Source organism: Rhamphochromis longiceps, linkage group LG19, assembly GCF_057381845.1.
Source record: "Rhamphochromis longiceps isolate RC_006_pf linkage group LG19, R_longiceps_female_GT1.1, whole genome shotgun sequence".
Taxonomy (NCBI): Eukaryota; Metazoa; Chordata; class Actinopteri; order Cichliformes; family Cichlidae; genus Rhamphochromis; species Rhamphochromis longiceps.
In genome coordinates this window covers 25,112,746-25,136,686 of record NC_140575.1, presented here as the reverse complement: position 1 = coordinate 25,136,686, position 23,941 = coordinate 25,112,746, and the positions used below count along the sequence as shown (strand labels likewise).

Below are 23,941 nucleotides of genomic sequence, written 5' to 3'. Positions count from 1 at the left end.
ATACAGGCATGAGTTATTGCACAGCTCCTGGGACATTTCTCCAGATCACCATATCCCTCATCATCCCATTTCATTCAACACACCCACAGTTTAATGTACATCCATTTCCCCAAAAGCCATTTATAAAGGTCTTTAGTCTGTGGACACCTGTGCTAAACTGTTTAATTATGGCTTTAATCTGGTATTGACAAGAGTGTTGAACCTACAAAAAAAATGTACAAGCAGACATTTCCCTGATACTTGTGGTATCTTTGACAAGACAAAAAAAAAAAAAAAAAAAAATGTATTGTTGTCATTCAAAATGTTGTACATCAAAATCTCATACAGTGAAACTTACAGCATATTTTACCAAAATTATCTTTAATGCGCTCCAGTTTCTTGCCTGTGACACATTTGAAAATAAGCCTAAATATGAAAATGTGCAAATTTTCACACAAGTTTTAGAAACAATGTTATTGTTACAACTACGTATTTGCTGTGTTGAAACTCACAATGTTTGACTCAATGAATGCAAAGTAAGAACAGCACTGTGTATTTGAAATACATATCCAGATTGTTTTATGCACCGTAACAGACGGGAAGTAAAGAATAAATAAAAAGTCAAAAACGGGCTGTGTTAAAATAGTTTCTGTGCAATTTATAGCCCATGAATGTTCAAGAGCCACCAGATCAAATACAGTAACACTTAACTACCCCCCTCCCTTATTAGACCCAGCTTCTGCACTACTTCCTGGTTACCTATCAGGTGATCTCCACAAGGCAGCCTGGTTTAAGTCAGTAGGCCTTTGTACACATAACACAGAAGTTAAAGAAACGACAGTCAGCGACAGCCCTTGTGTGGCACAGTAAAGCTGCAGCTTGCACCATAACAAATTCAAAAACAGCTGATTACTACATTACAATAAGCAGAACACAAGTTAAAGTTGACAATGACAGAAAGGCTCGTCTGTCACATAAATATTTACGAGGACAGTTTCATTTCATAATCTACAGCAAATAAAATCTATTCATTAGAAAAGCCAAAAGCAATCACACGTTTTTAGTCAGAATAAAGTTTCTTGGATGTGTGTTGGCACGCAGCATTATTCTTGTCCCAACAATCCATTTACTATTAATTTGACACCATGCAAAGTGAGTAAGCACTAACTTGTGCTGAATCAGTACTTGGAATTATAGCTACAATAACCCCCATCAGTACTACTATTATATTTTTATATATAAAATTTTATGATTTTCCATCATTTGTCATCTTTCTTTTCTATTTCAACTGAATTTGTAAGTAAACGATCAAGCTAGCAAAGTGTGAACTGTGGACAAAAAAAGGCAAACAAGACATTTGTTTTTATAATGAAGGTAACGTTTAAAAATTAAATAATCTACTCTACTTTTTTAACTCCAGGCCAACCACAATTTTGCCTTAGCATTAATTGAGCAGGGCATCTAATAAAAGGTGACACATACAAGTTATTTGGCCACAAGCTCAAATCCCTTTTTTTTTTTTCTGAGGTAACATCCAGTTTAAGATCCCCAAAGTGTCCGAAAGTTACTAGGAAAAAATATTTCTGTATTTGTTTTAAGAAAAAATACATCTAGTACCAATGATTCATCAATACAAAGCCACGCGGGCAAAAATCATCTCCATAAGTTATCCCTAAAATAGAAGCTTGTATTTAGGAGGAAATAGTGATATTGTTTCGAGTGAGTATGTAAGATTTAGATTTTAGACTATGGTTTAGATCTCTACACTGTAAGAAAATAAGTAAATACAATTTAGTCACTGTGTTTGTAAGACACATCTGCCCCCTTGGTACTGCACTATTTATCAGTGACGATTAAACACAAAGGAAAATGTTATACTCTATTTGTGCAGTATAAAACTAGTGTTTTACTTGGGCTTTATTTGGTGCACTCTATTTCAAGACTCAATTGAAAATTTAAAAAAATAGAGGGGAAAAAAGTACCAAAATAATAATTATTATAATAATTTGCCAAAATAATATGATTTAATTATAATGCATTATGTGTCTTTTATGTGGGAAAGTAAAGAAATATTATATATTACACATTGCCTTTGTTTGCTCCCATGGGTTTCTTAGCATGCAGTAGCTAAATATTCAACTTGAAGAAGAGAACTTTGCCAAAAATGTTCTTTTCTTTATGTTTGTGTGTGTGCGCGCATTTGTGTAACAGAGAAAAACAAACAAACAAAAATATCAGACATAACTTGACACCTTAGTGACTGAGGCTTAGTCAAATGTGCCCCAAAGTTTCAGACAGAGTCTGTAGCTGAGCAAATTGACTTAGGTATTGTTTTACATGAAATCGATGGACATGATAGACACAGTTCAGCTGTCGAAATTCACACTGGGAATGAAGTTAGAAGTCTCTTCCTCTGGGTGCAACAATCACCTATGCATCAGTGCTTTTGTTCCTAAATAAGAGTTCCTGGTCCACCGGATCCACCATCAGGGTAAGCAATTGTGCAGAACGTAAAAAACAAACAAAAAAGATGAAAAGTTTGGAAGAAAGTTCTGAGTCTGTAAGTAATGATTCCCAAGTATTAAAAGTGCTTGATCGGGAGCCAAACAAAGACAGGATTTTCTTAGCGTATTTAAGTTTGTAAGCAAGAAAAAGTAATGAACAAAGTCACTTTATGTGTCACAAGAGATGCTTTCACTCTTTCAGTGTTGTGTTCCGTTTTAAAAAGCATGCTGCCTCACTCTGGATCCGGGGTATCTGCTGGGTTAGAGGGTGTCGCCTTCTGTTTATATATGAAGGTCAACAAGAAGAGAGCTATGTCATGTGAGCACCAGTAGCTTGTGTGTGAGGTCACTGCTGACCAGTAGCGGCTCTCAACCAGACCCTCTCTGAGCTCAAAGTCAATGCGACGCTCAAGCTCCACTGCAAGACAGAAAAACAAATGAGTAAAAACAGGAAGTATCAAGACAAATGCATAATAATACATGATTAAAAACAGACACCACATGACATCAATAGCCTGCACATAAAAGATGTCCATAGCCACACTGACATCTAGTCGACCGAGCACGTAGTGAGTGAAAGTGTGAATCTGCCTGGAAACCAAGGGCACATCATGCTGATAGTAGTGCCTTGTTCATCACACAGCAGACATGCCCTAGATTACTCTGCTTTATCCAGTATCCGTTAACTTCACTTACTACAAATAAAAAATCATTTTTATTTAGTCTAAGGAGCTTGGAAAGAAAGTGACTGGACTTCATTACATTTCTTAAAAGACATATCACCTCTCATCCGCGAAGCTTCTTCAGTTCTAAAAAGAACTACCATGACCCTGAAGACATCATTTTTATTTATGTATTTTTTCACATTTTCATATTTTTAGACTAAACTCATTAATATCACGAATCAAGAGAACAGTAGGTTTATTTTCATAGACATCTACTCTATCCTCCTTCTTTATGCAAAGAGCAGTCGCCCCCTGCTGGCTATGAGAAAGAATGCAGGTGTAGGCCATTTGTCACTTTCTCTGGAGGCTACAAACATCCTTTTCTTTTAAATAAAAACAAAAAACATTACTATATTACTACACTATACTATAACTATGTTACTGCATTATTTATTTATCTTTAAATCTAATTTAATTAGATTTAATCTAATCTTGAGTACAGTGAACCTCAGTGCCATTTCAAAAACAAAATACTTAATAAGAAAGTTAACAGATGGATGTGGATGATATACTTTTTTGCCTTATTTACAAACCAAAAAAAAAAAAAAAAAAGAATATAAACATTACTCGAGGGATAAGTGAACTTACAGGATGTGTCAGCAGTGGGTGAGGTGGGTCGAGTCAACATAGAGAGGCCGTATGCTGACTGACTTTCTGTGCGCTTTTGCTCCTCTTCTTCAACACTTGCTCCACCCTCAAGTCCCAGAGTCACTGAAGGCTGGCTGTTGGAGCGGGAAAAACGTGAGAAGAGGATTCCTCCAATGCCCTTTCCTATGCTTGCTGCTCCTGTAGTGTCGGAATAAGACAGTAGATAAAGGTAAAGTGTCTATATTATGATTTCAAAGTATAAATGCATTCATTATTATAAAAGGAGCATATTCCTCTCATTTCCACTTGATGGCACTGTGGAGCTAAAACTGTGATTTAAAAAAAAAAAAAAAAAAATCTCATCTTACCTACATACAACGACCTCTTAGGATAAAATAGATTCATTAATTACAAAGTACAAATAGCACAGGGATTTTTTTCCCAGCTCTCATTCTGAGCACATAGTTGTCATCAGAAATTAAAAGAACAGTCAACAACCTGCACTGATCAGCGACAGTATTACGAACATAGACGAGTGAAGTGTATAAAATTATCTCAGTACAATGCAAAGTTCAGCTGGAAATCCTTGGATCCTCGCATTCACATGGCTATTAATTCAACAGCGAAAACTCACTTAAGCATTTTTTCAGACTAACACATCAATTACCTTTTACCACAGTAGTCTGTTCCTTCAGGTTCATCTAATCTTATCCTGAAGTAGTGAACAACCACAGACACTTTGATCTTGAACAGTCATTACTCTAAACTTCCTTACAGACTATTTTTAAATTCTTTCAAAGTGTATAACTGATGCTGGATAATAAACACTTGTAATAACATAAACACATGTGCTCAGTTTGTGTTGGACTTACCCAATATGCTGGCCTTGCCCAAATTAGTGATTGACTCCCCATAGTGCCTCCGGGGTAGGACAGGTGATGTACTGGGGCTGGGGATGCTTTCTGTATCCGACGTGGGATCTTTAACAGGGTTGAGAAAAGTAGGCCTGATCTCATCATAAGTTGTGGGGTTAGTGGCGCTACACCTGATGAATACACAGACCACAAATAGTCAGAGAATAATTACTTATAAAATATTAAGAGTCCATTCAAGGAATAGCAGGGTGATAAAATTCAGATTGTTACCAGTGTATCTGAACAGGTGCAATGTTGCTATAATGTTTCAAGATGAGTGGCTCCAATCTGTAGGCCTAAAAAGGCAGTAAAACAGGAGTTATTGACATTGCACAGTGGAAAAAACAAAAAACCTAAACTCTTCAGAACAAAGCGCGCTCTAAATTCATGCAGACAAAACTAAATCTTGACTTAAGCAGTTACATTACATCCACCACATTTCATGTGCATTCAGAAAAAACGTGTGCTCACCAGCAGAGTTTAAGTTTGCTCTCACAGCTAACTTTTATCCTTTAAGTGCACTTTCCCAGACACAGAGCAGCCAAAGTGTCAAGATGGACTGCTGTAGGACTGTATGGAGATTGATCAACTTGAAATGTAACAATTTCATCAGCTAATATATTCACTTTAATAATTAATACAGCAAATGGAGGCCAATTCAGATTAATCGGAAGGGGAAAAATGCACCTGCTATAAAAAAAAAGCTTTATCATCACTCTGGGATTTTGGCTAGCTTAGCATTAGCATGCTGTCTGTGCAGATGCTTGCAAAGACCCAAAGTGCTGTTAGCAGCAAAATGCCGTTGTTTTTGCTCTGAATGTAAATAAAAATTAAAGTATCGTCCATATCCATGCTGTAAACTGCGCCACTAATTTCCTCCTCAGACACACGAACTGAAATCAGCTGTTTGTAGTGTAAATGGAACTGATAAGCCGACGCGATAGGTAAGCAGACCGATAATTCCAAAGAACTGAACTACTGGGAACCGGTTCTCGATTTCCTTTCCTGCTCATCTATAAAGGACAAGACAGTGATGGGTACAGTAAGGGTACTGACCACAGGGTCTGTGGGATGGAAGACATTGAAGAGCCTGCTACAGATTGAAGTGGGCAAGATGTGGTCTTGGTGAACACTGGTACCAGGGCGGATTCCTCTTAGTGCCAAAAATACTGCCAGAGGAGAACCCATGCAGAAGAAATTCTCTACCTGAGAAATGAAAGGTGCCAAGATTATTTACTGTAAATGTAGAAGTCTTTCGTATTTATACAGACAGGATTTATTTGTTGTGTAAATGCCACATTTAATTTCCGTTTTATTTCCTATATGGACATATATTCATTTATTTTAGGAGTACAGAACATATTAGTTTAACACCTAAAAGTTTGTCAAAGATTCTTACACATTACAGTAGTGATATTTTACAAAGCAATATAGTACCTTAAATTTCAGGGCTGGGGGGGCTGAGGGTTTAGAGGCCTCAAGTGTGGCGAGTTGATTTTCCAGCTCTTGTAACCTGCAACAAGAAGCAAGTAAAGAAGCCCAAACTACACCTTATAAAGAAATTTGAAACTTCTAAACTCCAGCGTGAAAATCTCTTTCAATATTGATACCCATTGCCCTATTAACAAAAGAGGCCAGTCATCAAAAAGTCCCCTTTTCAGTCAGATCAATAAACCTTATTACAGCATTTTCTTGTCTTACAAAGTTAATGGTGCACACAATAATGGCACTGTGCACACAGCGTGATGGGCAATGGCCAGCTGATGTATTACTCTGCAGCCCACACACACACACACACACACACACACACACACACTAAAAACAAACAAGTAAAAATAAAACTTTAAAATAGGGCACGAGAAGAGCAGCATGCAGCACATGGCGTATTTATTTTAAATAAATATATAACTGCTCACCCAACACACGCACACACACAAAAATATTAGGCTTGATGTTAAATTTAAGGATATAAACTGAGTGACAGTAACACTGAGCCACTGATGTTATGGCATAGATGATTAAGGGAAACATTCGGAGTAAAGTAAAGTTCAATTAATCAGATTTTTGGAGGCAAAATAAACATTTAATTATGAGCTTTTCATTAAAATTCAGTATGAGTGGCTATTTTTTAAAAATATTTTAATAAACATGTTAAATTTAACCTATCTAATTCGACTACAAAGCTGAATTGGGGAGGGGGTTGCCATTAAAGTATCAAAACTCAATTCTCAAGGCTCCTTGACATTAACCGCTTTAAACTCATATCTTTTAGGATCCAAACAGACACAACTGAACTGAACACAACTATACATACAGCGCAGGGTGTCATTAACCTACAAAGGAAAGCTCTACCTGTTCCTTGTTTGCCTCTGCTGCTCTAAAAGGTGCCTCTCTTCATAGGACATCCAGCGAAGGTCTAGGTCCTCCTCCACAACGCGATGCTCCTGCAAACAAAACCGCACGGGATCCCAGCCAGTAATGATGTCATACGCGATGACACAGCCAAGAGAGTGAGACACGATAGACACTTTGCCACCCTTTTTCTCGAAATCAGGGTTCCGTGAACAGAAAAGTGAGTAGAGCTTGTTCAGCTCCTCTGTTAGACCCTTGGTAATCTGGAGAGGGAGAGAATGTGAAATAATGAGAAGAGACGAAGAGAGAGCACCAGGGACTCTAATTACTGAATCTGTATGACTCTTACTTCATCCCGGTAAAGAGGGCTGTTGTAATACATGATATCCATGGCACTGCTGTTGAGAAGGTCTCTCAGTCCTCTCACTTTGTCTGGTGTGATCGAGTCTACCGTATCTGCAGAAACATACCCACATCTGAGCACAAAAAAAAGAGCTAACGACAACAGACTATTGTTCATATATGCAGTCATCAAAAATGTATTTCTTCCACAAAAGACAACAACATGCATGCACACCTCCGTCCAGTGTGAGTTTGGAGCGCCACTCGACAGGCAGGAACTCCACATGTTCCTCATTGTGCTCTGAGAAGTGTTTCTCCTCCATCTTCCTCACACCTTCCCGCAGCCTAAACATACAATAACAAAACAGCATATAATGTATTTAACAACAATATTGCAGATATACAACTGAAGGACTTAAGAGTGCATTTGGGAATATGCTGTTTAGTAACCATGTCATTGTCACTTTGTCTCAGGAGCAGTTTATTATAACGACAGATTCGAAGTCTAAATCTATATAGTCTTAGTCATACGACTGTCAGACAGAAAAGAATGATGCCCATTTTACTGATGCAGCTGCTTCCCTTGTGCAGCATGCATACAAAGGCTACACTGCTATTAGCCCTATATGGGACACCATTAGCTTGCAGGATACACTAAATACACAAAGAGAGAGGGGTGAGGCAGTTGTTGACATGGATAAATGGAGGTTGGGAGAGGCTTTTAAATGACTGCACTGTGAAAAGAGCACCTAATGCAGGTTTTGACAGGACTTTCAGTGCAGGGGAAATGCTCAAAGGTCTGAGTGCTGCTTTACAGCTTTCCCAAGTTTTGTAAGGTTTTCCTTGCTTTTAGATTGGCTTTAATGAAGACAGTCAGGTTTGGCATTTGAGGATTAGCAGGTTTACACTGTCTGATTTTGTTTTAGGACATTGTAACTGGAACATCTCACCACAATTTGCTTCATCAACATACATGTAAGAGACTGAAAAGACAAATACCTAATATTACTTCAGGTAAAAAGAAGCAACCAAAAATCAAACAAATACATCAGGTTTTCAGGATGATTGTTTCTCTTGGCTGAGAAAGAGTGTGCGCTATAATCTACATGAAGATAGAAGAAATGTTTACAATATGTTTACAGTAAACATTTACATTGCAGCTTGACTGTGTACTTTATCTGCTTTAACTCCTTAGTTTGTGACACAGTGACAGTTCTGCACAAGTGTAATTAAAGCTTCCACACCTATGGTCCAAGGCTATTTCAGTTATTCCTTTAGATAAAAACAGACATATGAAAGGACTGCATCTAGCTTAAGCAACATATGATCAATACTGTATACACAGCTGAACTCCAGTGAGTTTAAAAGAGAAATTGATGCTGTGATAACTTACTTTATCAGATTTCTATAGACAGAAGTGTCTATTGTGCACTGTCATTTTAAGCTCTACATAATTTACAATTTTCTAAGTTCCTCATAACCAGATGTAACTTTTGAAAGACAAAAGAAACTCAGTAGGTTTATTCAAGTAAAGTATCAACACAGCATCAAGCTGACTGTTTTGTTTTTATGTGTCGAGTGCTCTATAGAAGATCCAAATAAAAGAGATACATCTTCCCACTGGCATGAAATCTGGACAGATGAAGGTTATATAACCAATAAGTATATAAAACACTGAGACAGAATGGCACGACTTGATTAGGAACTGATTAGGACTGGAAACATGGGCAAAAACTGTAACCACATTTTTGCCTATGTTTCCAGTCCTGGAAACAGCTGGTTTTATTCTGCAACATGAATCCTGTCATTTTTCTTTACTTACTTTTATAGAACTGCATTTCCCTGTTCTGTTGTGTCTATGTGTGTTATTTTTAAGGTTTGGTACACTGTGTGATCACACATTAACAACGCAAGTGTAAATTAACAGAACGGCATGAGCAGACCAAGAGTGAGAAAGATGGGTAGAGAAAATCAGGCAGGAGAAGAAAACAGAGTCTGCAGGAGTGGAGGGGGGAAAACTGAATGATTTAGTGGATACTGTTGTATGAGCAGTGCTTCAGTTATGCACTCTGACACTTCAGAAATGCACTAGCTACATAATTGGCAACAAAAGAAGACAGACAGGTATGTGTCAGGTTTATGTCAAATCCATCATATCACATTGCAAAAAAACCACAACAAAATGATGTAAGCTTAGTTAGGAGCACAGAAACGTTAACACACAGAGAAACTATGAATCTACAAAAGAGGAACAAGAAGTGAGACTGTTTGTTTTTAGCAGAGAGAACATGAACTGTGACAGTTCCAACATTACACCACAGTATGTCCCAGGAAGACTTTTCTTACATTGCCTTTGACTTCATCTATACTAGGTTTTAATTTTATTCCGGATTCCATTGGAATGAAATTGAAAGTACTGCTATCATAAAAAGAACAAACATACAGGTATCAACTCACATTCCAGTGTTTTTAATAATGCGCCCCTGGTCCATCTTCTGTCCAATGCCATGAACCACAAAGACAATGTGCGTAGTCTGAGGCGGTCTGTCCTCGGGTGAGGCCTCCTCAACATAACCCCGATGGAGCCGCGTACCGCTGCTTGAGGCTAAAAGACAAGTAAGGACGGGGTTGGAGTTTCATTTTACAAAAGGAAGCTTTAAAAAGAAAAAAAAAACCCAGCTATTTAAACTTAGTGTTTTCTGTAGAATTTATGTATTTAAAAACACATTACAACTATGTTCACCAGAAAGCTATAAAAAGCTGCAGTGATGGAGTCCAAAGAGGCCAGTAGGTGAAACCTGGGAACCCTGCTGTGATTGTGGCTGCCAATGTGTCAATGGGGCCAAGTGTGTCACCTTATTTAGAATCTATAATCTAGTCTAGTCATGTGTTACACAGCAGGGTAATAGAATCTACTGGACTGCTGCCTGGTTAGCACTAAATGAACATCTCAGGTAAAATTGAAATAACCAGGTCCATTTTGTCCAATAACCTGAAAGCAGGAGAGATTAATGTGCTGTAGGGCTTGAAGACTGTAGATCAGAATAGAGTCATCCATCCGGATCAAACATCAATTGCTTTTTGTTATCTTTTCAGTAGCACATGGGCCCTTTAAGCACTTGGCAGATGGACACAGAGTGACCTCCTGGGCTAATCCAGTTAGGACACTGCGTTTAAATACCTGATGCAAACTACAAATGCATTAATATACAGGTCGTTGTGTGCACTGGACGCTTGTTCAAGCTCACGAAATAGGAAATCAATTCGATTTTCTGACTAAACACTTGGCTTCACACATTTTATAGGCATATCCTTAGCAAAGAGGATAAACTTTATTGAAATAAAATTTTTCTCCACCTATGCAAGTGTGCATGTCGAAATCTGTAAGGCTTGAGTCAGTTACTTCATGCTAACCTTTAGCAGATATGCTTACCATAACAATGTGTTAGCAAGCTGGTGTCGGCTGAATACTACACAGTAGAACACATGCATGTAAAGTCAAGGGATGCTAGTAATTGTAGTTTGAAATCATTTAAGCAGATATGATGCGTTTCTGTACCGTGCTTTCATCAGAAATGCTAGTAAATAAATAAAGGAAACCTTAAGTGGTTACAGACCTTTGGAGAAGCCCAGTTTCTGGGTGACTGTTCTTGCAATTTTGGAAGTTGTGGCATCACTGTAGAGGTAGATCTCGTCCACGCTGTGCCAATCCACATGTGATCGACTCAGCTTTAGACTATGGATGGCTGCAGGGGGCAGTGAGAGAGAGGAGTGAGTACATGAACAGTTAGAGGAAAGACAGGACACAAGGAGATTGGTCTTGGGGGGGATAGAAGGAAAACTTAGGTAACAGGAAAAATCAAAATAAATCAAATTTACAAAGCAGTAATTAGGAATGTGGTGCAAATTAGCAAAAGTAGGAACAAACTAGTCTAACGGCTTGATGAAATGCAGCACAGAGCATTGATCTGCAGACAGAAAAACACATCAAACCAACACAAATTATGTTTGCAGATTTCAGCTCTGGCTTGTTGCCCTCCTTGTGCATCATCAGCTGTAGATATATTTGGTACTGATATCTACATTTAGTTCTCTTACTGTTATTTTTTTTCCTCCTGGTTCTCAATTCAAAGTGTAATGCAGTGACTAGAGCAAGTAAGAGCAGAGGTAGACTAGAGAGCAGGCACCATTTGCTACAGAAGCTAAGAGCAATAGGTGAGACTGGTTCACTCAACAGTTATTTATGTCTCTGTCCTTTAAGTGCATTGTGCAATCAAATTAATTTGAACAAGACTGGTGGAAAACTCATGCACTGGTCCAGTGCACAGTCTATTGTCTGGTTCACACACTATTGTACAGCAGCTGAAGGTCACATTTCTTCACATTGCTCGGAACCAAACTGGGAATTAAAACCCTTAAGAACAAAAAAGTATAGTACTTGGAAAAATGCCATTTTCCAGATTGTGTTCTCTAGTTTCAAACTCTTTAATATGGTCACACAAACCCTGGGGAAAAAATGGAACTGCATTACTATTACGCAGAGAATCTAATTTCTTAAAGTTTAAATGCAGTTTTTACTTAATAACAGAGTACTGAAAAAAATGAACATGTGTCACAACTATGCATCATTTCCATATTTTTATTAATTAAACATTCCTAACAAAATGGAAAGATAAATAGTAAATAAGACATCTGTCAATAAATTTGAGAATTTACCAGCTCCCTCTAATACACCTGAATTTAAAATGTGCTGATGCATCTGTTAAACTGGTCTACTGTTGCTTGGCAGGATACTTTCACTGTGGGTAGGTTTGCTTTATGGGTAATGTGATGACAAGCCCTTATTAAACTGTACTAAAGACCTGTTCACTTTGAATGTAACCAGTCCCAAGCTGAATGACTGCCTCTAAGAAATGAGGATAACTTGTAGAGATTGAAAAAAGAAACGTTTGTTGAAAAGAACAGGCAAAGTGACAGGTTGTCACTTTTATTTGGCAGATAAAAAAATAGTTTGTTGTGACATTCTTTCCATTTGAGGCAATTCTTAGAAAGTTTTCTCTGTCACATATATTTCCGGTCATTTTAAAATTGCATCACCAAATACTGACAGTAATCAACAAGAAAGGGAAACGAGCAGTTCTTCTTAGAAGAGCGCCTTTTGCCAACCAGGCTGGTTTCATCTCAAACAGACTCCTTACCTCATATCTCTGTACCCAGAAGACACCATACAGGTGAAAAGGAGGGTGGCATTTGCTATAAGAGCTGCACAGTTCTAAACAAACTAGTTTGAGGCCAACTCAAACTGTTGAGACTTATCTGTAGCCAAATCCACAGTAAAACAGGAGATACTTAATAACAGGAAAAAACTAGGAAGTATGCCTAACTTCTCCACTTTACTGGTTTTATTAATATCAAAAGTTTGAGTGAAAATTGTTGACTGATGTTTAGTGCTGTAAAATAACACTTCCTGTTTTACAGTGAAAGGCAGCAGGTAAGGAAATGAAGGTAAAAGAGGAGGGGATCAAAATGTACACAGGGACAGACAGACAACCCAAAAAAAGAACTCACTGAGCTAGATCTCTAACAGCCTGTCAAGAATGACCAAGAAACACAGGATGAGAGTATTTGTTATACAGGGATGGGCAAGGAGTGAAGGAACTGGGGAAACTCTTGAAGAAAGAAACTTCATGTATGCAAGAATCTCAAATCTGGAGAGAGGTAAAAAATAAATATTGGGAATAAGAATAAAAGGCAAAATTGAAATAAAATGAAATAAACTGGCCTGGGACTGTGACATTTGTTCCTGACGAAAAGTTTCAACTTTTTTTCTTGACTATGTCTTGACAAAAATAACAGATTCCTTTCATCCAGGGCCACCTCAGAGCAGCAAAGACAATCCAATTTTCATGTAATATAGCAGCTAGGCTTTAGATCGGCTGCTTCAGATTTACTAGAAGATGAGGACACAGACCCCAGGACTTCTCTATTCAATAAATCCAGAACTAGGACAGTGATGGACTTGAAAGAAGCTGTTAAGGGTTATAATAGTAACTGTTCATAAATGGCTTCTCTGTTTGGCTCATCAATTGTGCTTGGGTCTCAACAAAGAGCTTTGTTCATGGCCCTTAAAGTGGGAGCTTATGATGGTGGTTCATTAATGGTACAGTCATACTGCCAGAGGACTGAGATAAAGAGAGCAAAGAAAGAGTGAGTAAGAAATGGAGAGGAAAGGAGTTTTTTCGTTTTTTGTTTTTTTTTTTAAGACAGCAGAAGCCTTCAAAAGGCTTTTTTGAAGACTAGCTTATTTATTCCATGTCTACTGGCATTAGGGATCTTGCTCTGGTAGTTGAGTGAACCCTGTTGTCTACTCACTATTCCAGCAAGGAGATGAAAGACACATATGCAGGATTCCCCAAAAAGCAGCAATGCTAACAACTATAGCACAAAACTCTTAAGTATATGCACAAAGGAAGATGTTCTAGCAACTAGGCCCAGTTAAGGCTGCAGCACAGAAAGCAGCCTAAATTCCCTTTAAAACAACTGCTAACTGAGCCTAGGTCTAGTTTTTAAATAGTCAAATTATTTCAAAAGTTTGAACCACACAAGAAAGAAAACTCAAGTTTCAAAGAGACCAAGCTGCTATAAGAAGGGGATACAAGCTAGATCTAATACACCAGATTTTTTAGGGAGAAGAAAAAATAAAATTGTATTTTACAGTACCTTGGCAGCGTTTGCGCTTGTGACATGTAGGTTTAGTACTCGTCTGATATCCACTCCATTTGAACAGAAAAGGGAGGTAGAAAGGGGGCAGGTGGGAGAGAACTAACAACCAACAGTGAGTGAGTAATGGCCATTACCCTGGTGTCACACAGACTACTGCTGTCATCACTCTTGAACAAGTAGCTCTATCAAGTAGTGCTGCAGTCAGGTTACCACTTTAACCAGGACAGACTAAGAGTCTGCGCTGGTTACCGCAGCGACCTGGTGGCTATAGGAAATGTCCTGATACAACGCGAACTTATTGTGAGCCTTCAGGCCGAAAATGCAGCACTGTTTGACATGTGCTATAGACGACATTTTTACACTTATCAAAGAAATACAGAGAATATCTACACATGGCATGACTCTGACTATACAGGCTACAAATCCCCATTATTTCTTTTTGTTTACGTGTACTACATAAGTTCATGTCTAACAGCATTAACAGTACTTATTTTTCCATTTCACTTAATGAATAATTCATATGTTCCTATTTATAACCATTTTGAGGAGGTGATGCTGAAACCAACCTACTGACTACATTTTTACAAAGAGCTCTGAATAAGTATCTGGGAGATTATCTCCAATGCCTCTCTTACCTGGAGCACAGATTAGAAGATGTATTTCTTTCCACTGTGAATAATCTAATTGCTTTGTATATGATTTAATTAGTTAGAGATAAGTAGGTGTTTTAGTTTAATTGCAAGCGCTTAGAAGTGGTGAGAATGAGGATAATTTACTGCCATATCTTATTGGATGACTGATCTAATTTCATTTTCTCCTTCAATAAATGAGTGTCAGCTTGTGAAAACAGCCATGTAAAACCACACACATATGTCCACTGTTCGATAGAAACTAAAACTTGGTTATTCATAATATTTTATCATGACTGGGTAATTTTTTCTCTATTGATTTTATTACTAAATTTATGCTAGTATTTTAATTAGTAAGAAAAATGCTACGTGACAAAATCAGTTCCACAAACATGTAGGCTTTCTCAAATTTGTTAATCAAATCAGCAAGTGCACAAGACATGTCTCACTAAAACATTCAATCAAAGACAACACAGACATCAGACTTGCAAATACTGGTAGAGGTGAAAAGCTGTGGAGGACAGAACTGCTGAGTGTATGGGAGGGTTTTGTTATAAAAGCTACCAGTAATGTGCATTTGGGTATTACAGCACTGATGGATCCATTCATAACTAAGTGGTTCCTTATGATTGAGATACCGAGTATGAGAGGAAGCAGTCCAAACAGGTCACAGTGAACTGATAACCTTCATCTGTTCTGCATCATATAATATAAAACTATCTTTGCGGATAAGATAAAACAAATCCCTTTACCAACTCTTTGTTACAGTAGGCTGTGAATGTAAACACTGTAAACCTGACTCTTCCTGCCAAATGACTTCTTTGTTTGTATCCTAAGCACAAGTCAGTATCATACATCTGTCAAATGTACGCTATGTTATTAAGTGTGAATTTTCTGTTTCTTTTAAGTATGTATCAGTCATCAATTATCCCATGGTGTTCCTACACTCTGGTGTTTAATAAAATGTAGCAGAATATGCAGCACACAAACTAACTTATGAGGCTTGCCTACGTCAAACGACACACACTGCATTGCTCAAAGATGACACAGTGTCCAGCCTGCACGCTTTGTTTTTTCCCTGACGTCTTTTAAGGCTGACATACTGGACACGCCCTATAGTTTTTACTACTGGCTTACACCAGTGATCACCATCTGCGATTCCTGTCAGCTTAAGACTCAAATGACAGCAGGCATTCCTTGAAGAAAGTGTCAAACGATAACAATAAAAAAATTTAAAAAAAAGGAAATAGGGGGTGACGCCATTGTTTAATTTTCTATAACAGTAAAAATCACAATGAATCTTCACTTCATAAAATACACCATATCACGCATGGGTGACACATCAGATTTAACTCTTCCTTGTTTATTATTTAAGAAGAACCAGCAGAAGCAGTATATCAGCCCATATTTTGCACTTGCACCACACTGATGACGATGTACCTGCAGAGCATACTGGTATGCCTACCATGTCTTCTGCTGCACTAACATTTAGTCTACGCTAGGGAACACAATAAAAATAGTAGCAATAGGTAAAGGAGACAGCGATATCTTGGGGAATGTATTTACTGCAGTACTGTCAGGGATTGCTGCCTTATTGAATGACGCATTTATAGATCGTGGTGCTAGCCCTTATTGTTGTCAGGGCTTCAAATGATTAGTTTCAAGATAAAACATATTTCTTTAAAAGCTGCCTGAAGGAGGAACTCAAACAAGGTGAATTATCAGGAGCTACCATTCACTTTCCCTTCATGCTTTTACAAATATAAGAGGAAAATACTTTTTTTTTTCCCATGCAGATCTTGAACGTTGCCAAGATACGCACTACATGAATGCACATGCAAATGATGGTTCTTTAGGTTTTATTAACATATATATCTTACGTATGGCTTTCAAAGGGTGAGTAGGTTATTCTCCCTTGCAATAGTACATTAGACAAGTTAAAGTCTTATGATCTGCGCATTGAGTAATGGAGAGTCTGCCAAGTGTCACAAAACCAATTTGTGTGGCCTTGTACATTATTTCTCTCACCTTGCAAATAACTGGACTTTGAGCCTTCTTTCCACTAAGACTTTATACACTTGCATCCATATACTTCTAAATCTCTTAGCGTCCGTGTACACAATGCGTGTCAAACATGAGCGACTTTATATCGTTTTCTCTTATATGTCTTGAGATTAAATAAAAATTGAAGAAAAATAGTGACATGTAATGTCACTAAGATTGAAGCAAGGTATGCAATGTAGTACACAAGTCCCAGATTACCTTGGTGATATTGTGAGTCTTGTTTTTACAATAAAGACTAAACTTTTCCCACCATCTTTATCAGCTGCTGCATGCTTTTCTCTCTGCTTTTGCTCTATTTATCACACACCCACACACTTATCACCAGTGAAGGTCCTGTAGATTTGGCTGCGTAAAGGAGACTGCTGAATCAAAGAACCCCTTTCTTATTGCCTTTCACAGCTAAATGCTGCTACATTTCGCTTGAGCCAGCCCTCAGAGGAGGACCAGCCAGAACGTACGAGTTGCACCTGCTATATACTAGAAGGGTGACATGACAAAACCTACACCCACATGAATGGACACACCTGCCTCATTCATTTCAACTGAACGTGCATCTACACTAGCAATTTTGAGCTGTCTCAAAATTGCTCATTTATGACTCTGGTTACTTTTATTCTAGTTTCACTGTTTCACAGATTTGGTGCGTTTTTCACTGACTTACTTTTTAAAGGAATTTATAACCAGCAATGGCTATGAGAGCATTTAATCTTCTCACTTGCATTCGCAGTCATCAGTAGATGCATTGGAAGGTTATTACTCAAAGACATTCTGGCTAATGCAACAATCAGCATCAGATTAAGCTATGATCTAGTTAATAAGTTCATTTATTGTGTTAGTTATAAGAATGGATGCTTCAGTGCTGTGTTCTTTAACGCATTTTTGTCTTTAAACGCTTTATATTACAGAATTTACTGCACCAAGGTTAAGGCTGTCCTGCCCTTGCCCTTCCCCAGAGCTCACCATCTTTACTATCAATGGTCCTGGGAACCAAATCCATCTCAAAGGTATCCTGCACGTGTTGCCCACGGAAATGGTTAAGGTGCTCCCGTTCGATGAGGTCGCTTTCGTCTTCATCTAATGGCAACCAAGTACCATCGATAAACCACTGGCCTCTCATCACTGGGATATGGTCTTGTTCTGTAGGACAACAGCCATTATCTAGTATCAAATCCAAAACAAAACAAATAGCTCCTGCATGGATGGGAATCATGAAATTTCAATTTTTGGCAAGGAATAAATATATTGTTTTATTTAGCAAGTAGAAATGAAAGTAAGTCGGTTTCTGGAAACTGAATCCTTTCGTTGTAACTCAACAAGTCTGACAAATCCTGGGGGGCAAAGTCTCAGTGGTTAATGCAGAGAGGCCATGTTTGATTACAGTCTTGAGTGACATCATTAAGTAATTCTCTGGTGGTGAATAAGAGTGTAGGATCTTAAATTAGGCTGCCTTAGAAAGAGAACTTCTCTCTCTCTACAGAGTGAGCCTGTTCAAAGTCTGTCTATATCTATTTAAAGACAAAGTGTTCTAAAGCTAATGTAGACACATAGACTGACAGTAGGTACAGTTCAGTCAAGTAAGTTTGTTAGGCTTGTCAGCAATATGCCAAACTAAAGCTAAGAACTATTTAACACAACCTTGATTTTTATTTTTTTATTTTCTAAATATTCTGATGTTTTCTATCTTATAGTATATCAATGACCTTTATACATGTTCCATTGTGTAAACTAATCTCTCACTTGTGAACTGATATGCTTTGGATGACTATTCAAACGTCCTCCTTTAGTATCTATTTCACATTCTTAACTGTTAACGTAGCCGTCAGACCACACTGAAAGAGTACAGAGAGGGTCTCAATGCATCCACAGCATCAACAACTGTGAAAATAACCTCTTCTGTAAATGTCATTTGAAATTAAGCTTCAAAAGACCCAGTTAACCATGAACCCTATTCATTCAGGTCAGGTTTTCCGAAGCTCTATAGCAACTGCCTTCCTTTGTTCCCTGCCTTTTCCTGGAAATATCCACGAATTAGTTAATGCAGATCAGCTGAGCTCAATACACTGACATCCAGAAAAAAAGGCCAGATGAAGTACTTAGCTTGCAAGAAAAAAAAAGAAAAAAAAAGAAAAGACAACTATGCAGTCTACAGTAAAAGTCTACAGAAAATGTATACTCAGCTACAGGTTTAACATTTAAACTAGAACCTTTTACAGAACAGTGTGAAGTGTTTTGTAAGCTAATATATTGCAGATCTCTGTAGTTTTCATAACATCTACGTGAGGTTTGACTAATAGAAGTTGTGTTTCTTATTCTCTACCAGGAGCTACTTTACATGTGACTGATGCAGAGGTGATTTAATTTGGGTTGCATTGGGGTGATTATACTTACGTTTCCAGTAGACAGGATAGCATTGTCTCTGTATTATATCAACCTGATAGAGTCCTCCTCGCACACACACTGACTCTACATTGAGTTCAATGCTTTCAGCGTCCCTCTCATCAGAGGACACGGTGGATGTGTCCAAGGACCCGCGGCCTCCGTGCACACTGCTGGTCCTCGTTTCTGCTGGCACTGCACCGTTCATCCCTGTGCTCTCCAGCTCTCTAGACCCGCTCTCCTCCTCTCTTCCACTGGCCTGGGGGCATGCTGCACCGGGGTTCAGCTCGCAGTGTTTCCGAAACATTAGCTCAATATTAAGTGAATCGTGGCCCAAAAAGGGCTTCCAAGTTTTTTTGTCCTCTTTGTAAAACCACCGCACTTCCTCCGGACCGAGCTCCGTGACCACCTCGTTGAATCTATGTCTGGAGCTGTTGGATCTAGATCTCTTTCTTCTCTCGAACAGAGGACCGGTGTTATTCCCATAGTTGTCATACTCAGGAGAGCTACTGCTGAGGTAGTCTTCCTGGGAGTTCAGATCCAACACCAGACCGCCTTGAGCGCTGTGATGTCTGGCGTGTAAAAGCGGCAGCTGCCCTTCCAGTCCCGACTGGACTGAGGACATCCCAGCCTGCAGTGTTTCATCGTCGAGACTCATCTCGTGACAGCACGAAAACACATCGCTTCTCAAAACTCACTCTTTGTTGCCGGTAGTGTCAGCGCTGACCTTTTAGTATAAAAATAGCTTAATTGAGGGATTTTGGTTGTAATGTTGATGCTGCTCATAACTATCCAAGAAACCCGACCTCAGCGCTGTGCTCACTGCACCTTCAGAAAGCGGTTACTGCTCCGCGGCAGCTATCGTCAGGCTTCATATTAGTCCAAAAATGAAACTTTCATAAAGAAACACGCCTAGACCAACTTCCATCACATTTCCTGAGCGCACCACAGCGGTCGCTACATCACCTTGTTAGCCCAGCTTGCTAGCTGGCTAAGCTAATACCGGCTGGAGAACTCGGAGAATTGCGTATTAGCGAATCTGCAGCGATAAAACGAGAAACGAGTTTTCTTGCCCTTTAAGTGAAATAAAAACATGTCAAACCACTTTCCTGTTATCGACTTGCTGTAACGCTGCTTGACAAGAGTAAATATTACCGTCACTATACTTTGAGTGTTCCGGGTCACTGTGGAATTTCCGATTCATTCGTTGACAAACAAATCTCGCGTAGTGCGCTAGCATGCGTGTGCTTGACAGCAGGTCACGGGATCCATGAACGCGCACGTAGAAACTGTGAGAACATTACGTCACTCCGCCCTCTGTTTAAAAACTGAATTGTTCTTATCGTGCACTAGATGGAGATAGAAACCTATAATAGCCGTTGGGCACGAGTCTATTGCAATGATCGTGACAATGCTCTAATTCCCACTAGATGACAGTAAAGACTTGTTCATTTTAAAGAGATTCCTAATATCACCGCTTTAGGAACTGTTTAAGGAACTGCAAGTTTACACTTTCAAAACACATTTCTATACACAATTAACTATTATAGGGACATATTAATAGAAACAGTTGACAGTGTTGAATGCCCTTTAAAAGTCTGACACATATGACACATTAATGCAAAAAAAATAAAAAATCATATATAGGTGTTCAAATGACTTGAGATCTGGTGACTGAAAAGGACATAGCAGGTCACCTAATTTTAAGATCCATCAGACTATTCTGTACCCCTCTCGTGCCTTGTGGATGGGGCCATTGTTATCCTGAAAGAGGACCATCAGGTCATCACTCTGAACAAGTCTATGCTAATTTACACTGACTCTGAGTTCAGATGTTGCCTTATTTGGTGTCTGTGCAAAATATAGGTTAATAAAGTAATTACAACAAAAATGGTGCCTGCTGACTGCCTTTCAGTCATCAGATCTCTAGTCCTTTGAACACCTATATATGATTTTTTTTTTTTGCATCAATGTGTCAACAGCTATCTCTACCACCATCTTCAAAATAATACATGTGGGAATATCTTTTAAAGGTATGGTGTTCATATCTCTTTTTAATAATATAAAGTATCAGTGATCCTGACCTTTGACCATCAGTTCTAATCACTTCATCCCTGAGTTCAAGTCAGTCTTAAAGCTAAATGTATCTAATCAGAAATCTTGGTACCATGCTGTTAGTTTAGTTTTTGTTTTTTTGTTTTTTTTTAATTTAGCTGCATTCTTTTTCTTTAAAAAAAACCCAGATATCACATTGATGAGAATGAGATGAATGCACAAGGCCTCTGGCCACATCTGTTACCAGAGTGGAGGCAAACAAAATTACAACCTGAAATAAATTCATCCATTTTTTAAAATGCTTATGCAATTCAGGGGAATTGGTGGGCTGGATCCCTGCTTTCACCAGCCAAGGGATGGGGCACACCCTGGCCATGTTGCAGGGAAATAAATGCAAAAGAAATAAAATCAAACACCTATTTATTTATAGGAACACGAAAGGAATCCTAGTTTTAGTTTTCTGTACTATGTCCATCAGGCAAGCATGTCCTTCTAGCCAGGTAACTTCTCTTCAATGGCTTCTCTGAACATTTGCTAATGAATAGCCCAGCAGTAAGCAATACTTTTGAGGAGTTTACCCATTCATCCACATCTTCACTATGTGAACACTTAGTGCCTGCCCTTTTGCACATGTTCTACATAGTGTGGTGGTGTCTGCCAAGATGCACTGCCTGGGCATGTCTTCATGCCTTTATGGTCAGTATCATAACAGGCGGAGAGGGCGGGGGTTGTCAAAGACAGTTAGATTACATCAGAGAATTAATGCTAAAGCAAATAAAAAATAATAATAATAATTTTATGGCCCACAATAGCTTTTCATTTCAGTGGTTAACTACATGAAAACAGCAAAAAAAAAAGAAAAAGGAGTTGAACTATTTGGACTGCTGGCTACTTCCCAACGTGGATTATAATATATCTGTTATAGTGCTAACTGGTGTGTTTGTATGAGAGTGCATCAGTGCAGTGTGAGTTTGTATCTGCCTATGCGTGCATGTATGCATGTGCCTGTTTATTTAGGCAGAGTGCGCGTGTTTGCACAATGTGTGTTTTGTTTAGCAATACTTGTGTGTGTATACTGCTGGTCCAGGTGATCCTGGGGCCGTGGTGCGGTTTGTGGGGAGAGAAGCGAGCGAGAGAGAGAGAGAGAGAGAGAGAGACAGAGAGAGATAGGAGAGAGGCCCATGCAGCTGTATTTGGAATAAACAGACATTACCCTGCTGTGTTCTAATTTACTGCAGAGTGGGAATTAAACTTTAAGCTCGTCCCGCCCCTCTGCACTCTTTTCTTCTGGCCATCAACAACTACTTGCACAATGTGAGTTATTAAAGTGTTACTCCACCCAAATTCTGTCTTTTTAGTATCAAATTAACAACCCCTATAGGCTTGAGAGGTGGTTGTAAAAGGGGGGGCATCCGCACAGAATCAGCTTCCGGAGGAACTGTGGATTTCCCGAGTGCAATAGAGACATATAAAAGCAGCATATGAAGACTATTTGAGCCACGACACATTGTCTTATAAAACCATAAATGTGTTTTACTTCTTTCTGTCATTTTTGTTGCTTACTTATACATTGCATTATGGAAAATTGCCCCCCCCCCCCCCCCCCCCCCTCCCAAATTATAGTCAACTCCACATGAGCATTCTCATATTGGTAATAATCATTAAAAAATTGCTCAAACATCGCGTAATCATAAGTGCAAGGATAATTCCCTTTGTGGTAATGTGTATGACCAGAATAATTACCAGGTTAAATATGCAACCAGATCTTGCCAAGAGCTTTCTCTTACTGCAGGTTTACACTAGAGGATGACATGTGGCTTTCATATAAGAATTAGTCTAAACAGGTTGCTCTTTCTCTCTCTCTCTCTTGCTCTCTCTCCCCCTGTCTTGATGTTTTGCAACCACCAGGCCCACCACCTGGATGAGTGGATGACAAACAAACTGCACATTTTCCCTTCCAGTAACTGACCAAATAGATATTTATAACCACCTGGTCACCTCCTCTACCCACTGATGCCCCCCCCCCCCCCCCCCCCCCCACACACACACACACCCAACAACCCTCCAGCCATGGCTCCCTTTAAAGATCAGTTGTGTCACTTCTGGCTTTGTTCTTAAACAAAGAGAACTGCCCCTCATCTGCCCGTAATTGGGCCTACTCTTGGAATGTGCTTGATGTTTCCCGCGCGGGGACACCGCCACTCCAACAGACAGGGAAAGGTTTCTGGGACATAGCAGACAAATGAGTGGAAGCTCGTCCACTGATCTCTACTTTTGACCTAATTTTTTTTTCTTTCTTTTACTTTTTTCATCCCGTCCCTCTTTCTTTTAAACTCTGTTTCACACTGTTAGCCACCAACTGCATCATAATGATGGATCCCCCCACTGAAATAAAGAAATCCCACGCTCACACTAAATGGAACGGTCTGCAGATTGCCCTCCCCGGATCTGCTCGGTTTCTCTGAGTTGCACCACCTCGCTAAGGTGGAGCAGTTGGATGCGCTACAAGGCCAATCTTCAGCACATGTCACGAGCAGTTACTGAGGTGATGTTGACCATGCACAGATGGTTGAGAGAGGATTGGAGGGTGTTTACTGCAATGTTAAAACAGTAGTTGGCATCCTACCAAAAGCCTGAGCCCCTAATTGTTCTCATTAATAGCAAATAATCTCAAAGTGCTTACTCTGTAT

The 23,941-nt window shown here is 39.0% G+C and overlaps 1 protein-coding gene across 2 annotated transcripts; it reads right to left on the bottom strand.

The window, feature by feature from the left end:
• Positions 1-261: 261 nt before the first annotated feature.
• On the bottom strand, positions 262-20,441 carry ddhd1a (DDHD domain containing 1a). 2 transcript variants are annotated; one of them, XM_085391168.1, is made up of 14 exons: positions 19,209-20,441; positions 17,781-17,957; positions 14,125-14,226; positions 11,022-11,150; positions 9,862-10,009; positions 7,640-7,749; positions 7,412-7,518; positions 7,063-7,325; positions 6,148-6,223; positions 5,767-5,916; positions 4,942-5,006; positions 4,669-4,841; positions 3,797-3,994; positions 262-2,901 (listed from the first exon to the last, which is right to left on the bottom strand). In XM_085391168.1, exons 1-14 carry the CDS (start codon positions 19,852-19,854, stop codon positions 2,717-2,719), a joined length of 2,529 nt encoding a protein of 842 aa, XP_085247294.1. In that variant the 5' UTR covers positions 19,855-20,441; the 3' UTR covers positions 262-2,716. The 2 variants fall into 2 exon arrangements, with proteins under 2 accessions (XP_085247294.1, XP_085247295.1); XM_085391169.1 differs by lacking the exon at positions 14,125-14,226.
• Between the last annotated feature and the right edge of the window lie 3,500 nt (positions 20,442-23,941).

What these genes read in the sequence shown, in the direction of transcription:
- ddhd1a (XM_085391168.1), bottom strand. Translation starts at nt 19,854, where the DNA reads ATGAGTCTCGACGATGAAACACTGCAGGCTGGGATGTCCTCAGTCCAG. An exon ending in GACCATTGATAGTAAAGATG is followed by an intron (nt 14,227 to 17,780) that starts GTGAGCTCTGGG and finishes GTTGGTTGTTAG; the next exon opens with TTCTCTCCCACCTGCCCCCT. An exon ending in TCCATCCCACAGACCCTGTG is followed by an intron (nt 5,007 to 5,766) that starts GTCAGTACCCTT and finishes CTGCCTTTTTAG; the next exon opens with GCCTACAGATTGGAGCCACT.